We start from the raw sequence: 18237 nt of genomic DNA on the forward strand, positions 1-18237 counted from the left end.
TCTACCTGTGTTTCATTTCTTGAGAAGCTTTTATTTGATTTTTTGGGAAATTTTTGTTACTGCCTCCCATTGAAATGTGATTTAGAAATCAGGATAGGGAACAACTTATGGTGTTTATATTTAACAATATAATTTTGAGAACAGACAGCTTTCATTTTGAGGGTAAATACTTGCTGTATGACATTTTGGGTATTCACTCATTAGGAGTTAAGTTTCTAATTAAAACCAAGCTGATCAGAGTTACCTTACAAACCAATCCTAACAATAAGCAGTAAAATAGACCCCAATTTAGCAGGTCGTTTTTCAGTCCACAGTCCTAATTTTCCTAGCTTTAGCTGAAGTCCTCATATGAAATCAATTTTCCAATTTTCTAGCTATACATGTTTAGCAAAGCCATATTTCAATTTAAAATGGTGCATCTAGAAGCTATGAGCACTATAATAACTGGAAATGACATTTCACCAACAATTTTACAACACTGTCACTTTCCCATCGTTTATCCTGATTTAACTGCAATGAAAGGATTTGGGGTGAAGTTACCAGATACTACAGAGTCTCTCAAAGAAAAGCATGGCCCAGCTATGAAAACTCATTAAGAGCCAAAATTCTGCATTCTTGATACTATAACATTAAAAAAAAAAAAACAACCCATGGGACAGGTGAATATATAAGTCTGACGGCCCATGAAATTCTTTTTCTGAGACATACAAAGTCATATAAATAGTGATCTTGCTACATAGCATTTTTTTTTTACTAATATCCAAAAAGTACGAAGCAATATTTCACATTTTCAACACCCAATGAAAACCTTCAATAAGACAAGACCCTCTATATTTCAACCATTTTGCTATCCATAAAATATTCACTGCAAACTTAGACTTGTTTAAGAGACTTAAATAATTTATGTTTTGGAACAATTCATACAAGAAAAAGAATGCTTGTCCATAAAAATACAGAATTTCTTTCTAAGAAACAAGAATTTATTATTAGAGCTAGAACCATAAAGGAGGAGATACTTTCTGACAAAAGTGGATTCCCAGCTAGAGCTTTGGTAGAGCAACCAGAGTACAGAATTTACTCTGGAAAAGTTATAAAATGCATTCTAAAATTAATATCATCTACAGTAAAACAGCTATGAAATTAATTAAATAAAATAAGTGTGGTGGAAACGCTAACTGACATATGGAAAATGCAAAGCAAAAGTCACTCTACAGCAAAGTCTAAAGCATAATGATAATAAGAGAACTGAACATAATATCTGAAACATGCTAGAAACACAAGTCCTAGGGTTAGCAAAGGACATTTTAAAAATCTACATAATTTGTGATAAGAAGTGTAGTCACTGAATTCAGGAGTCCATCAGATTGCAGGATAAATTGGTTTCATTCATGCATAAAGTGAACCACACTGTACTTTAACTCAGTGACTACATTCCGGTGTCCTGTCTCCATAGAACTTTAAATGTAAAGCAAAAACCAATCCTCCACGTGTTACAGAACACCAGAAGCAGATGTGCAATGGCATCTTACAAAAAAAGGACACGAGCATGCAGGGAAGGCTTATTTAATGTACTTTTGTTTAATTTTAAAAAGAAAACCCATCATTTCCTTTCTAACAGGAAAGCAAAGACAATCTTATTTTTCACATTTGAAGACCTGAACTTTAATGATAGAGTATTCAGGTAGAATTCAAATGTTTTACTTACCTAAATATCGCTTTCCTTTAAAAAGCAATGACATTTTAAAAGGATACTGAGCATAATCAAAGAAATAAAAGATGTCTCTTCCACTAAAGAAAAATATCCTACATTTTCTCATGAAAGAGGTATTTTCACACTCAACCTAACTCATCTTTTTTGCTGGCTAAAGCAACACTAATAGCTAGTGTTAAATTAAGTAGAAAAATATCTCTTGTAAAAAATGAACTGCTTTTTACCTCACCACTCAATACAATCAATAGAATAGCATCATCATCTTTGTTAGATTGTTACTTTAAAAGTTTAAGCTGTAAAAGTAGATTTTTTAAAAGAATAACAATATGGACACATTTTAAAAGTCCTGTTGTGATATTTCCCCAAGACAAAAACAATGTCTTTTAACTGCAATATATCATGACTATATAATGGGTTGTTCGAAACAAGTCAAAGGGAAATGAGAAGGCATATATGTATATCTTTTTAGTGATCAAATATTTTACATTTCTAATGTCATTTCACATGGCAAAATGAACTTGAGGTTTTAAAGTATAAATATATCCTTCTTTCTAGATAAAAAGTGAATATAAAGAAGACATTCACGACTACTTTAGATCAATTTAATTCAAAAGGATAAAGTTATTGTTAAAGGCAGGGAAATTAATGTCATGCATTTATTACTGAAGGACAAAAAATGGCTAGACCTGGAGAATAACAGAACTTACTTTTCTGATATCATCTAAAGTGTTTATCTCTGGAGACAAACCGCCATGTACACACAGGAACTGCTGGTTCATCAGGGCAGCCAGGGGCAGGCAGTCAAAGGCATCCATGCAGGCATCATATACGCGTTCTGAATACTTTATTTTACCTTTAAAACATTATCAAAAATGAGTTACTTACTCTTATGATTTCGGAAGTAGAACTGGTTCATAAAAATTAATTTTTTTTGTTTTCTTGCTGGAATCATATTAGCATATAACTACACATGCAAAGTTTCAAATGTGATTAAAGATTTTTTAAAGTTATATATTAACATTTATGTCTACTGTTCTTTACTTTTGTGGTTCATCCATATTTGACCATTTTTAGTAATTTTTTCTATAATGGAGGAGAGAACTTTTGCATACATACATTTCTGCTACTTATCTACAGTATTAGTCACTCAGTCATGCCCACTCCATGTGACCCCATAGACTGTAGCCTGCCAGGCTCCCTTAGCCATGGGATTCTCCTGGCAAGAATACTGGAGTGGGTAGCCATTCCCTTCTCCAGGGGATCTTCCTGACCCAGAAATTGAACCCGGATCTCCTGCATTGCAGGCAGATTCTTTGCCATGTGAGCCACCAGGGAAGTCCTATTTACCTACAAATGTATATTAAAAACAAAACAGAACACAAAAACTAGGAAATCAATGGAAGAAGATACAAAACTGGATGATTCTCCTGAACCTTCTTATAGAAAGCAGATAGCAAGAAAGTTTCTAATGTTGCTTCTAAATCAGTGCACATTGCTTTTCCTTTATTAACTTATAGCTAATGTTTTAGAGAAGTTTTGTGTTCCATTGAAATAGGATTAAATGAATGACAAGAGAGAAATTTAAGTTTCCAAAGACAATGAGGAAAATTAAGAGAGAGGAAAATGACATTTATATGAGGTACTCCTTACCCCTAGTGTTTATAAGAAGAAGTTGCCTTTAATTTTATAAAATCCACTTGAGGCTGGTAAATCCTTTGCATCCAGAAAGAGAAGCACAAGGTTGAATCTGTCCTCCATTTGATTTTATTGAGTTATTTGAGATTGAAAATTAGGATTATCCTAAACAGCAGTATTCTGACTACTTCAAAAAATAACTTACTTGCTTGTTGCTTAGGCTTGTTGCTGCTGTTAAGTTGGTAAGTCATGTCCAACTCTTTGCAAACCCATGGATTGCAGCATGCCAGGCTTCCCTGTCCTTCTTTATCTCCTAGAGTTTGCTTAAACTCAGGACCATTGAGTTGGTGATGCCATCCAACCATCTCATCTCTGTCACCCCCTTCTCCTCTGCCTTCAATTTTTCCCAGCATCAGGGTCTTTTCCAATGAGTTGGCTCTTTGCATCAGGTGGCCAAAGTATTGGAGTTTCAGCTTCAGCATCAGTCCTTCCAATGAATATTCAGGATTGATTTCCTTTAGGACTGACTGGTTCAATCTCCTTGCTGTCCAAGGGACTCTCAAGGGTCTTCTCCAACACCACAGTTCAAAAGCATCAATTCTTTAGCACTCAGCTTTCTTTATGGTCCAACTCATATCCCTACATGACTACTAGAAAAACACAGCTTTTACCATATGGACCTTTGTCATCCAAGTGATGTCTCTGCTTTTCAATATGCAGTCTAGGTTTTTCACAGTTTTTCTGCCTAGGAACAAGCATCTTTTAATCTGCTGTCTAGGTTTGTCACAACTTTTCTTTCTAGCAGCAAGCATCTTTCAATTTCATAGCTGCAGTCATCATCTGCAGTGATTTTGGAGACTAAGAAAATAAAATCTGTCACTGCTTCTACTTTTCCCCCTTCCATTTGCCATGAAGTGATGGGACTAGATGCCATTATCTTCATTTTTTGAATGCTGAGTTTTAAGCCAGCTCTTTAACTTTCCTCTTTCACCCTCATCAAGAGGCTCTTTAGTGCCTCTTCACTTTCTGCCATAAGGGTGGTGTCATCTGCATATCTAAGATTGTTGATATTTCTCCCGGCAGTCTTGATTCCAGCTTGTGATTCATGCAGCTCAGCATTTCACATGATATACTCTGCATATAAGTTAAATAAGCAGGGCGACAATATACAGTCTTGATATACTCCTTTACCAATTTGGAACCAGTCAGTTGTTCTATGTCCAGTTCTAACCGTTGCTTCCTGACCTACATACAGATTTCTCAGGAAGCAGGTAAGGTGATCTGGTATTCCCATCTGTTTAAGAATTTTCCACAGTCTGTTGTGATCCACACAGCCAAAAGCTTTGGCTTAGATGATTTTCTGGAAACCCTTTGCTTTTTCTATGATCCAACAAATGCTGACAATTTGATCTCTGGTTCATGTGCCTTTTCTAAACCTTAGGCTAAATCACATCAAATATTAATTCAAATTTTATATCATTTATAAAGAACTTATAATTTTAAAAGAAATTCTTAATTCTCTTAACTCGCCATGCCAAGAAAGTAATATGAAATGATATGGTCTCATTTTTTGAGCTTTTTACTTTTAAGCAATGGATCATAATGTAAAACTCTGTATGGATTAAAATGACTATTTAGCATACACGATGTTAAAAAAGAAACCAGAAGTATACTTACATTCTTGTTTAAATGTGAAATACTCTGTTAGATGTCTACATTCATGATTTCCACGAAGTAAAAACAGTGTTTTGGGGTAAAGAATTTTCAAAGCCCACAAATACAGCACACACTGAGAAAAAAAAGAATAATATAAAAATAAATATTTTCCATTATAGTTACACATACTTTGGCTCACATACCAGGAAGACATGAACAAAATGTGCTAGTATGGCCAAAAGTCTCCAAAAGACTATGTCTTTTTTAAGGAAGATACTGAAAACCAAACAGAAAACATTACTTCGGTACCAAGCCAGATTCATCTACATGTGCTCAGTTGCTCAGTTGTATCCAAATCTTTTGCAAACCCATGGACTATAGCCCGCCAGGCTCCTCTGTCCATGGGATGCTCCAGGCAAGAATACTGCAGTGGGTTGCCATTTCCTTCTCCAAATGTTCATCTATACTAAAATATAAACATTGCATTGGGGATCTAGACAACACACACAAACAATGGACTACATACAGTCTATTGGATAAAACTGAAATGAAAATATATTAAAAATGAAAATATCCTAGTGTAAAAGTATGAGAAGAAGTGGGATGAACAGTTAATAAATAAAATAAAGCCTCTTCTCTTTGTAAAGCTAATTATTTTGAACAGAAATGGAAGAATCAGCAAGGAAAGGCCTGACAAAATTTGGAAGCAAACACTGACAAGCTCAGGCTAAGCTGGATTGTGTCTCTATCTTCTATTATGCTCTTCTCTCCTTCACTAGTCTTCTCTCCCATTATCTTGTCTCTTATTTCAGTGCCTTTGGTATTTACAGCCTTAAGCTTTTCGTTTTATATATAATTGCAATAAAAATGAAGGCCAAGGAAGCTCACTACATATGCTGTTGACAGCTAAGGGAAACTTTTCAGATACCTTAAAACTCACAAAATAATTAGTTGTGTATTGCAGTTTGTATAAAAATGAGGCTTGGAATCAACCTACATTGACACAGTCTTCCAGAAGGGTGGATTAAGATAACTGGGATACTCAAGTATTAACATCAATTTCATTATCCCCAAATAGCATTCATTAAAAATCCACAGGGAAGAGAAAATTACACTGAGAACAAGTGCGCTTTTTTATTCTCATGAACTTTATTCTGAAAGTGAAGCTAAAGAACCAGAAGAATATTAAGATAAGTCTGACTCTAGTTACTAAAATCTAAAACCCCAAATAAAGCATATTTACACTTTAATAATGAGCTTTCTAACATATGGTTGGAATGAGGGACAAGCTACTGGCAATTCATCTGTGGTGCTACCTATGAACAATCATCATTTCTGTCAGCTCATATGATTATTTATAAAGTCAATGGAAGTAAATGTTTGAATACACAGACCTAGTTTGAAAGAAACTAGCTTTATTGAGTTGTTCAAGCCAGATATTGTCCCAAATTATGTAATTATAATTGAATAAACCAAAATGATGAGATAACATCAATTTTAAATATATATGTTACATTAAATAATTTTACAATGACTAGTTTGTGCTTATAATTATTACCTAAAGTTCATGTGAAAGATGGTATTACTATTTCTGAGAAGTTGACCAATTGGCCAAATGAAAGGATTACAATCTTTTGATAAGTGTAAAAATCCCCTATAATCTCAGTGGGTAGTAGGTGGCTCAATGAGTCTCTCTTATGTATCAGGTTTAGAGGGCGCATTTACAATGTTCTAGCAAAAGGAAAGTATTACCAAGCTTGTCTCAGATTTCAGAGAAGATATACACTGTTATTAATGTCAATGTGAGAGTCATTCTGATTTAAATTTATATGATTGTATCATATGTATATTTTGTTTCTATACTATGTATAAATAGTGTAATTTAAAATTATAAATTAAAAATATAAACTAAATTATAAATTATATATGTATATATTTTTTCCAAATAGATTGCTAACATTGGATGCTTGATTTGGAACAGAAATGGGTATGTGAAATCTTTTAAAAATCATATTCAAGTGCTCAGGGCTGGTGCACTGGGATGACCCAGAGGGATGGGATGGGGAGGGAGGTGGGAGGGGGGTTCAGGATGGGGAACACATGTAAATCCATGGCTGATTCATGTCAATGTATGGCAAAAACCACTACAATACTGTAAAGTAATTAACCTCCAACTAATAAAACTAAATGGAAAAAAAATCATATTCACTTGTTGAAATTGTATTTAAGGCATATACTGTGGGAGAGACTATGTGCTTTGGCTATATTGTAGTTACTTTTTAAAAAAGATTTTGCTTTTTGCTTTCATAAATGCATAATTTATATCCAGTGAAATGTACATATCTTAAATGCACTGGTCAATGAATTTTCCCATATGCATATTCCCATGAAACCACCACCCAGATTCAGTCACATTTCAGCATCCAGATGGCTCCCTTGTGCCCCCTCCAGTTAGCATCCTTCGGAAAACATCACCACAGTTCCGAACTCTTTAGATTAGTTTTACCTATAACAATTTATTTTAAAGCAAAGCTATAATCTCTCCAACAAAAATCTAAACTGCAGTTTAACCCCACTCAGATACTACCGGAGGAATCACATTCTAGAGCCCATATACTCTTTTTCTGCCATCTGTTAAAGATCATGTTTTGACATCAGCACATGGCTTTATCACCTCTAGTCTTAATTACTGTAGCTCTTTCATAACTGAAACCTCAAAGGTTCTATGGCTTCCTTATCATATCTATTTACCTTTTGAACGATTCAATACACATTTCATACCCCTTATTATGTAATGGATGTAAAGCTCCCTGCATGTAGTAGAAATTTAGTAAACAGTAACTCCTTTCCTATAAATGAGAAGGAAGACAGCCAGAAAGGAGAGGGAGCAGAGAGAGAATGGGGGAGAAAAAAGAGAGATGACAGAGAGAAATAGGAAGGGAGGGAGGAGGGGGGAAGGAGGAAAGAAAACACTAAAGAAAACTCAATTTCCAAATTCTTGGCTCAGAGGACCCTAAAAATAAGAGTCCTCTTTTCACATTTTATTTCCCACTCCCCTGTGGCAAGAATAAAATATCTTCCCAAACACTGAACAAAACCACAAATGCAGCCAATATGGAATAAGTGGCATGGTAAATGACAGGGCAAGGGTGGATTGGAGAGTGGAGGCCCGCCAGCCTTCGCCCGCAACATCTGGTGGGAGAGAGCTGCCAAGCACAACTCTGTCTTGCTTGCAACTATTTTGTCATCTAAAGTTCTAACATTCTGGAGATCTAAAGAACTTAAAATTGCAACTTGATATTCTTTAAAAGAAAAAAAGAAAGAAAGAAAGAAAGAAACCCCACGTCAAACATTATCACAATTAATAAACAATGAAATAAAAATTAGTTAAATAGCTGTTTTTTTGGTCCATGTGGTATCAGACAGCTAGTCTGAATAAAATTTTCATTGGATTTACTGAGTAAGGTAGAAACAGAGAGGCAAGTTCAATTGGCTTTTTTTTTTTTTGCATGGTGATATATAAATCAGTTGTACTAATCACTTTCAACAAGACTTTGACTATTTTTTCCAGTCTAAGTAATTAAACAGATATTTACAATTTAACTCGGACTTCCCTGGTGGCTGAGATGGTAAAGCATCTGACTACAATGTGCGAGACCAGGGTTTGATCCCTGGGCTGGGAAGATTCCCTGGAGAAGGAAATGGCAGCCCATTCCAGTACTCTTGCCTGGAACATCCCAAGGATGCAGGAGCCTGGTAGTCCATGGGGTTACAAAGAGTCAGACATGACTGAGAGACTTCACTTTCACTTTACAATTTAAAATTAGCTTGGTTTTGTCAATACAAAAGATTGAGCATCCTCTAATCTTTTTATTAATTATTATCATAGACATAGATTTTTCTTATGTATCTTCACTTTGTCAGTGAAGTAGCACTAAGGATATAATTTTCTTCATTAGTTTAATTGGCTCGACTACAGCAGTGCAATGATTTACTTTGTGATTTATTCTTAAAAACTTGTATAGGGGAGTCAAGAAGGATATAAAGGAAGAAGCAAGAAAGTAAACATATATGTGTGTATATATATGCTTCAGAATGTATCAAGCAGCTCCCTAAAATAACTATACATGCTATGAAACATTCCAATCAAAAATGCTGTCTCTCAGTCACAGGACGATCAAGTGAGGGATGTGTATTGGCTGGAAAAGACCCAGATTTCGGAAATGTCACAGGCTGCTCCTCCAGCCATCATCTGCCTGGTCTGACAAGCACATAGAGAAGCAGCGCTGGGACTAGCGATGTACTATAAAGGCCAGCGGATTCAAGGAGACAGCCCAGCAGTTTCCTCCTCATGTCTGCGGCCTCACTCTGTCACCTCACATCACCTGCTGTACTGTTTGCTTGGTATTCTCAGGCAGAAGCACGGAACACCGCCTGACGGGCCGTGGTCCATTCTAGTCTATGGGTTCACACCAGTAAATACAATTCTTCCTACTTAAAGGAGTCTGAGGCCTGGGCTCAGATCTAGTCATGAGTACCATGGGAGGAGCTCCAGGCAATGTCTTGCAGTGCAGAATGGCTAGAAAGGGAACCCGATGAAGTGAATAGAAGGAAACAGCTGTGTGTGCCTCTTCTTCCAATTCTGAGTTTTCCCTGCATTCTCAGAGAAACACACTCAGCCATGAACCTATATATATAAGCTTATATGTGTACACACACACACACACACACACACACACAGAGATTAGACAGCATAGTGCCATCATCAGAAAGAGGATGGTATTCTATATGAGACAAATTATGACCCCCAGGCAAAACTACCTCTCTTATCATTACTCAAAAGCTTGCTTGTTTTATCTGGGTTAACTTTGTGGGGAACAATTTCTAATTTTGGCAGAAGAAGAGTGGAGGAGAGGCGAGGAGGGAGTTCATAAAATGAGCTTCATGTACTGCCCAGAACACATTACCCAGTGCCTGTAAATACTGCCCAGCTGAGACTATATGAAATCTGAACCTACTCTTCAAAGCTAATTTGGTAAAAATTAAACTTAAGTGCTCTTCTTTGTCCAGAGAACAGCCGAAGGAGAAGACTTGCAGTGGAACTCTGAATTATTAAGATGAATCAGGACGTCTGTTAGGAGATACTACACTCTGGAAAACTGAGCTCTCATTTTAGGATTTGTCTTAAACCAACAGGTTTGCCCTTTAGATTATATTGGTGAGGGAGTGGACTATGCGTGCATGTTTGCACACCTGTAAATTAATAAAACAGTATGGAAAAGTGTCCGCATCACCTACATGTACGTTTTTTTGTGGCTCATTTTGTGAATATATGGCCAAGGTATGGGATATTGGAAAGAGCACAGACTTTCAATCTTGGTACTGCCATTTACTGTGTGTGAGTCTCTCTGAGCCTTGGTTTCTGCAGGCTGGAAAGGAAGACATTCACAAGCTCCTTGCAGAGCTATGAAGAATAAATGAGATCATTTATACTAGGCAAACAATACCATTTCTAACTTGCAAACAATGTCAGGTTCCTTAATCCACAATAAAAAACCTCCCAGTATCTTCAGTAAGTATATTTTATATAAATGACTGTTCTGTTTTAAATAGGATGATATCACTGAGCCATTCTCAAACCCCTCAAAGATCATAGTCTAATCAAAATGGATCATTTTTACTTACGAGGCCATCACATTTCTGTGATTTTGTATGCATGTGGCAAGTCCCTGGGGCTGTACTCTCAGACTTCTAAAGTTTAATTAAAGAGCTGTTTTTAAAGATGGGAACTATGATACATGCATCTCAGAACTAAATGTCCTCTGATACTCACATTGGTATTTCCCCAACATTTGTTTTCAGATTTTTATTCTTTGCTTAAATTACAGAAGATACTAATATATATTATATAAACTATCATGGTTCAAGTATCTAGGTTAATTGTAGACTAAAATTAAAATCTACTGAGGAACCAGTTAGTCATTACTGCTTCTCAACTTCTTTACTTTAAAGAAACAGTTCTAAAAAAGCTCTAATTAGAGAGAGTTTATGAAGTTTCAAGAAGTAAGTAGACTGGTAAGTTTAAGAGAAAAAATTCTAACACAACACTCCATCATTTAACTGATAAAAATAATCAGTCCCTACAGAAGAGTCTTCACCATTCTTTGCTTAGAAGATGAGATTCAAAGAAAATATAAAGTATATCGACTGTGTTTATTCTCAGAACCTTTCATAGGAACATATAAATGTCAAATGAATAATGTCAATTTGAGTTACTAAAATAATTTTTAAAAATATTTACTTAGATTCCACATAACCTTAATTTAAGGGAAGTAACAGAAACTCTTTACCTCCCATTGCTATTTTCTGTCTACTGCAGTCTTTCTCAAATCTGTCTACACATGGAAATCACATTTAGCCATGTCAACAAACTCTGGCCCACAGGAAATAACTATGCCCCTTCTGGAAAATGTCCTCAGATGAGAGGGCATACTCTTTCTTTCTTCTTTTCCTTTGAGCTGCATGTAATGTGAGAACATGAGGGCCAAACCTGGTGTGACCCAACCTCTTGGGTCATGAGGTTGACTTTGGAAGGAGGTCACACTCATCAGATCAGTAAGGCAGAGAGTCTGGGCCCTGGGGCCAGGCTGAGTCACACCAGCCATGGTCCACCCATCTATGGGTTTTTACCTGAGAGAGAAATAAACTTCTGTTCAAAACCGCCATTATTTTTTTCTTTACTCTTGGTAGATACTGGCCCTAAAGTGATACAAAAAAGGTCTTACAAAATTTGTACTCCGTCACACTTCTCTGCTATGCTGGTGAAGTTAGCCGATGAATGAGGTTTTACAAGGTTTCTTAATTTCTTCTTCTGTGCTTTTCTCACTTCAGTTTTCCTCTGAGCTAAATCTTACTTGTTCTTTGCTTCTTACCCCAGCCATACATGCTCTCAAAATTCTCCCAAATTTCTATATTCCAGTGGTAATCATTTTCTGTACCCCTTTTATCCCAAGATTTTAACAACCAGTTCAAATAACAATTGAATCCTGGATGACTATCTGTTTTAGACTTCTGATTCTATAGAGCTTTCTATAGTTATATTTTCCTGTATTGATTTAGGCTTTTAGAGAGCAAGGATGTATATTTCTTTAAATTCTCCCAATTACCGTGCATATATGTTTTATGTGCTTGATAAAACTTGCTTACTAAATGGTAGAAATACCTAAATGTATTTCCATTTTTTGAACTTATACAACCCTCCCTCCCTTACCAGCATGAATGATTAAGAAACATGTGATCTTTAAATGTGATTAATATACTGATGGTTATGTATATATACATATTATATTTTAGACATATATACACACTACAGACACACATACATATGGTCAATGACTGGAGGTGAACTGAATTGGAACACCACCCCCTTCAAAAGTTAGTATAACAGTTTAAAAGTTAAAAGCTGTCTAAGAGTGATGTTTTTAAACATTAAATATTCCTATAATAAAATATTATGATGAAAATTTAAAAACCTAGAATTTCTTTTATAAATGATTACTATGAATGTATTACATTGGTGTGGGTCTTCAGTAAATTTGATTTCTCTCTTTACTTAAGAGTAATTGTTTTCCTTTTTAAAGTATTATTTCCAAGAGTATATATAATGTCATCTGCTATAGCATGAGCTCTTTAAAACTTTTTCTTATTTATAATTATTTCTTTTAATAAGTATTTATAAGTCATTTCTGTGTATGAAACATCACATTAAGCACCAGAAAGAAGAGCAAAGGTGTGAATAAAACAAGACCCTTGCCTTTATTTTGAATGTAACTTCTACTTACCTGAAACAGAAGCAGTTGGGAGGCTGAGGAAGAACCTCTACTCAAAGGTTATCTGTTTTGTTTTAAGAAATGATTTTGACAAATAACCCTAATTAGATGACAGGTACCATACAAGACAGAACACAGCAGCTGTAAGTGTGCTCACACATACTCACACACAAATGCAGACAGACAGACAGACACTCGACTATCAATTTACAAAAATACCTTAGTGCCTCACAAGATATAACCACACAAATCTGTTTATTTAATAGACTTTGATTAGTTCTGTCAACAGGAGACAGAATTATCTAATATAAAATACAATGCAATTTTTGCAAAGTTGCAAATCTGTAAAAAGTACAAAAGGCAAAATCTTCCTATTAGTCAATTCCTTGACATTTCTATGCAATAAAGAGCATATAGGAATCAATGAAAAATAGGAATATATAAAATCTCCCAAAGTATATGTATTAAAATTTATTGTTAAAGACTAGGGATTTATTTAAAACAATAATATTCACCACTTTTATTTTGCTAAAATAGTGTTAATTCATTACTGAGCAGCTAAAAGGAATCATGCAGACTTACTTCGATACTGAAGTACCCTCTGTCAACATAGTCCCCTAAGAAGAGGTAGCGAGTGTTGGCAGGAGATCCCCCCACTTCAAAGAGTTTCATCAAGTCAAAGAATTGTCCATGGATGTCCCCACAAACTGAAAGAAACAAAGAAATTTCATTTTATGGTTATATTATGTTCCAATTCTGAATTAGATAATAAAATTACAAAATTTTAGAGCCAGAAGGAATTCAGAGGCCATCTTAGCCACAACATTCTTTTGCAAAACAGGAAAGTAAGACAGTTTCCAAAGTTAATCTGTGGCAAACCTCACTTTTGCGTCCAGGTCTCTACCACTTCACAGATTAAATAAAAAAATAACAATAATAATAATAATAATAGCTATTATTGTTGTGTGTTTAACAATTCTGCACCATACACTATGCTGAGAGTTTTATACACATTTTGCAATTTATACTAACAATGTCATGGAATAGGTTTTCCTTTTGCAGATGAGTCAAAGAGAGTCAAACAATTTGGCATAACCTATATACTGATACCTAAATATATATCTATTACATGTTATTGCCCCCTGAAGAAAGGGAAATGTTGATATGCATTATAAAAATTGCATTTAATTGACTCTAAAATGTCATCAATTATAAAACACATCATTATTTTAGGTACCATTGAGAAAGAAAAAAAAACAATTAAATTTAAATTGATATAAATGAGCATTTTTATAAGATGAACCGTAGTATCAGATGTCAAACTTTTTCCAAATTTTGAAATGAAACCCTGTAAAACAGTATGAAAAAATTGCTGGGAATTGCAATTTCTTAACTTTCTCACCTTCTCTTTCAAACAAAAACTCTTAAAAGCTACGTAGTCTCTCATTTTAAAAACCACTTATTCAGTACTTGCTATTTCATCTGTTACTTTCAAATCTTTTTTTAGCTTACAATAACTTTGTGATAAGAGAGAATCTCAATGATTTATCAATACAAGATCAGCACAATTACTGGATCTTGGCTTGATGATATAAAACAGCAGGGAGCAACTGCTGTAAAGTTGGCATGGGAAACAAGATAGCCTGAAATTGTTACTAGTAGGATGGCCACATTATCACTGACTTTACCTTACACCAGCCACACAATTCAAATCATGCTTTTACAGTAAGGGCCACTTATGATAATCTTCAGCAAAGAAAAGCAACTTGCATATACAATCATAAAAAATACTCAAAGCCCAATGAAAGAAAACAGTAGCTCAAATAAAATATACCTAAATAATTGAGATATTTTGACTAAGGTTTAAGGATTTCCCAGATCAGTTTAAGTGAAAACTATGTATCTTGTTTTTTTTTCAAAGTCATTTTTATATCTATTTGGTCTCCATCCTATTGCTTTTCTTATTCAGTAGATGCCAGTCTTGTCTGTCTCAAATAGGCCACGTTTCTTTCTTGTACATCCATAGGCTGACCCTTTTCCATCCAGTAAGTCTCAGCTATTTGTCACTTCTTTCCAAAAGCATTCTTCTTTCCATTGACTTGTTTTACTTTCTTCATAGTACTTATTACTCTCAGGAATAATCTAGCTGATTAATTTGCATGTCTGTTTCTTCCCTGGTTCTTCCCACTGGACTATAAGCTGTATAAGAACAATAACCTGTGAGAAGCTGTCAGCTCTTGTTCACTGTAACCCGGACATGGAGAACAGTGCCTGCCATCCAGTGGGCGCATGAGAAATGTGCTACCCTAGAATTCTTCACTGGGCCTGTGCTGGGCTGAATTTGGAAACCCATTCATTACAGAAGTCAAGCTTCTGAGGGGTCCCTCAGACCGACAGAGATGGACAACAGTGGGAGTTTGCTCTGGCGGAAGCTGAAGGTCCTTAACTTGTCTGAGATGGTACTTGTTTGAAGCCTTTTAAGTCACAGCTTTCAAAACAGTGTGTGGCAAGACTAGGGGAGAATGAGGGACCTCCATGCAGGTTATGATGGTTTCTTTACCTGGCTCTGCACCAGAAACACTTGGGGAGCTTTTGAAACTAGATTCCTGGGTCCCGAATCAGAACTTCAAGAGACGCAGACTGATAACAAGCTCTCCAGTGGTTCTTATCTGGCCAGTAAGATGAAAGACCAATGCTTTCCAGCCTCTGTCTCAGCAGACTGAGCCTTCATTCTGCATGCTTGTGTGGGTCCCCTCACAGTATGCAGAGGTGGGAGAGACACATGTTGGAAAGGCAATGTTGTTCAATGCTAATCCCAGATTGGTGTGAGATCGGAAATTCTTATTACCCGAAAGGATGATACTGAAGTGATTGTTTGATGGAGGCTACAACAGACGGACCAATCTAAGACAAGTGATAACAAAGAGCACACTTATTCATGCATGTGAATGTGGCTATTGCTCAGGCCTTGTGTATTTCAGCTTTCAGATAAAGAATGCATCCCAAAGACCTAATATTTGGGAACATTCACAATTTTGATTTCAAAAATCAAGAAGACAGTTACCAACATACTGAAGTATTCATGCTTCAGTACCCAAAAGGATGGAGGGCGGGGTCAGGACATCACACAGAGGGAAGGGTACCATGGCATGTTAAGTGAAAAGTACAGTCCAGTAACTTTCCATCTATGCAATGCCATAGACCCCACCTTCCATCCTCTTGTGGGTACCTAAAGCATTAAGATAAATAAAGTCCAACAAATTTTAGCTAATGAGGCAAATCATCTGCTTGGTTGCTCACAGCCTCTAACTCCCTATGAGGCCAGGTCCTTTCATCTTCAACGTCATTGGTTTTAATAGCACTTCTAGAACAAATAGGCTTTGACAAGTTCTATTATACCTTCAAGGCAAGCTCATTCTTCACCAAATACTCCTGCTTCCCATATTCCCCCAGCTTCCCATTATTTCCTTCTCATTTCCAATGGAACACTGCTGGCAGGCAGTAACTTGACTAGGAGCCAGCTTTGAAAGCCCTACTATATTGAAAAAGCACCAAAAATATAGGAACACAGGACATGTAATGAAAGCACTCCTAATCTCTATGAAATTATCCATCCATCTGAATGAACGTTCAAAAATACATATTATCACTTCAATAGATTATGACCAGACTTGTACATATTTCCATAGGAAATGTATAGTTATGGTAGTTAATGAAATGAACACATCAATGAAAAGAAACATATGAGTTTTTTCTGGACCACTAGTACCCTAATCCATTCCCAATGTGCTACATCACGATGGTTATTTTTCCTGTGAGATGCAGTAAGTCCTCCACCTGTTTTTATACTGGACAAGTAAGAACTACCAGGAACACTGAGCAGTAGAATTGAGTTATTGAGAAGGCTGTCATTACCTTCTTCTTGGTTCTTTTTCTAAGTCGGTGATGAAGAAGTTTTGAATGTGGCTGTTCTAACATCCTCAGTACAACCAAACAAGAGGCACTAACATCCTGCGATGCTTACATGTGTGTTTTGTTTTTTTTTTCACTTTTTTCTCATCTACTATCAGAAAATACATAAATTATGCCTAAATAAACAACTAACAAGTAATACCAAAGCAAACAGTCACTTTTGAGTAATTACCTTTTAATACTATTTCCATCCCCCAGTGACTCTTAGCCCACAGTAAATCAAAGTTTATTGAAAATGATCCTCGCACGAATGGTCTCAATAATTTTTGACCTAAGTCTTCTGAAGAAAAACACGGAATTTTGAAGGGGGAAACAAAATAACATACAGAAAAGATCTGCCTTTGTTTCTTGGGAAAGGAAATAGCTTTTATTTCTCATATCATTGCTAGAGAGCTAGTTATTAAACTTTGAAATCACAAACTTAGGAGGTTAATGTACATGTAAACATAAATATAAATGTGTGTGTGTGTGTGCGCGTGTGTGTGTGTGTGCGTGTGTGTGTGTGTATAAAGCCACCATAAAGGAGGAATTATTCGGAGATTAGTGGTCAATGCACCAGTTAGGAAGTCATTAAACAAGTTCAAGACATTTCTCACTGTAGATTACAGCAAAGTAGTGCTAAAGAGAAACAGCAATAAACAGCTGGGGCAGGAACAAGAGGCTCTTTGTAGTTAGCTGAGAAAGCTCTTGGGATCTACAAACTGGACAATGAATCAGTCACAGGGCAAGTCTAGAAGTCCCTAGAGCTGGCACACTGCTGAGGAGAGAAGATAATGGCCAGCATATTGAGGACAAATGGCCTCTTGACAAATAAGCTCAGAGTATGGAGGACAAGCTGGAAAGATAACTAAAATGAAGACCAAGCCTATGCATTGCATCTCCTGACTAAGAGAAATGCCGCTTTCTGTCGAAAAGGGATAGCTGCTCAAAACAACTACGCATATATGATATATGTAATGAAAAGTGCATGCCTAAATTAATGATTCTGCAAGAAAGTATACCCACATTGTAATTTAACTATTTTTCAAAGAATTCTAGTGTTTCTAAATTCACACTGGCAACTAAATTGCTATCTTGGGAAAATGTAAAAAGTAGACCATACTGAACATATGAGGATGAAGTCCCAGTATACTTGCTACACAACTGAGAATTTGTAAAGAACTCTGCTACAGATTCCATCCTGGGTGGGAGATGCACTGACAAATATAAGATAAAATAAAATACATACTTTCTCATAAAACTACTTTGAAAAGCTTTGACTTCATGCTCTGATCCACACATTTGGCCCTGTTTACTTGCCTATATCCAAGGAAATCCTTCAAGGAACATCAGTAGGTCAACTTTTTACTGACATTAAGCAAAATTTTATAATATCATAGAATTCTATGTTAAAGAATGCCTATAGAAATTAAGATGTCTAGAGACGAGGAGTTT

General features: G+C 35.9%; 1 protein-coding gene across 3 annotated transcripts in view; it reads right to left on the reverse strand.

Annotated features, from left to right (window-relative positions):
* The window catches only part of PPP3CA (protein phosphatase 3 catalytic subunit alpha), a 309840-nt gene that overhangs the window by 60600 nt on the left and 231003 nt on the right, over positions 1–18237 (reverse strand). For all 3 annotated transcript variants that reach the window (XM_020884235.2, XM_020884233.2, XM_070452186.1), the window contains exons 3-5: positions 13414–13538; positions 5024–5135; positions 2419–2564 (exon numbers count right to left, since the gene is read on the reverse strand). In XM_020884235.2, coding sequence (XP_020739894.1) covers positions 2419–2564; positions 5024–5135; positions 13414–13538 — 383 coding nt within the window. The remainder of the gene's footprint in view (positions 1–2418; positions 2565–5023; positions 5136–13413; positions 13539–18237) is intronic.

The sequence above is a fragment of the Odocoileus virginianus genome, chromosome 21, assembly GCF_023699985.2.
Source record: "Odocoileus virginianus isolate 20LAN1187 ecotype Illinois chromosome 21, Ovbor_1.2, whole genome shotgun sequence".
Classification (NCBI taxonomy): domain Eukaryota; kingdom Metazoa; phylum Chordata; class Mammalia; order Artiodactyla; family Cervidae; genus Odocoileus; species Odocoileus virginianus.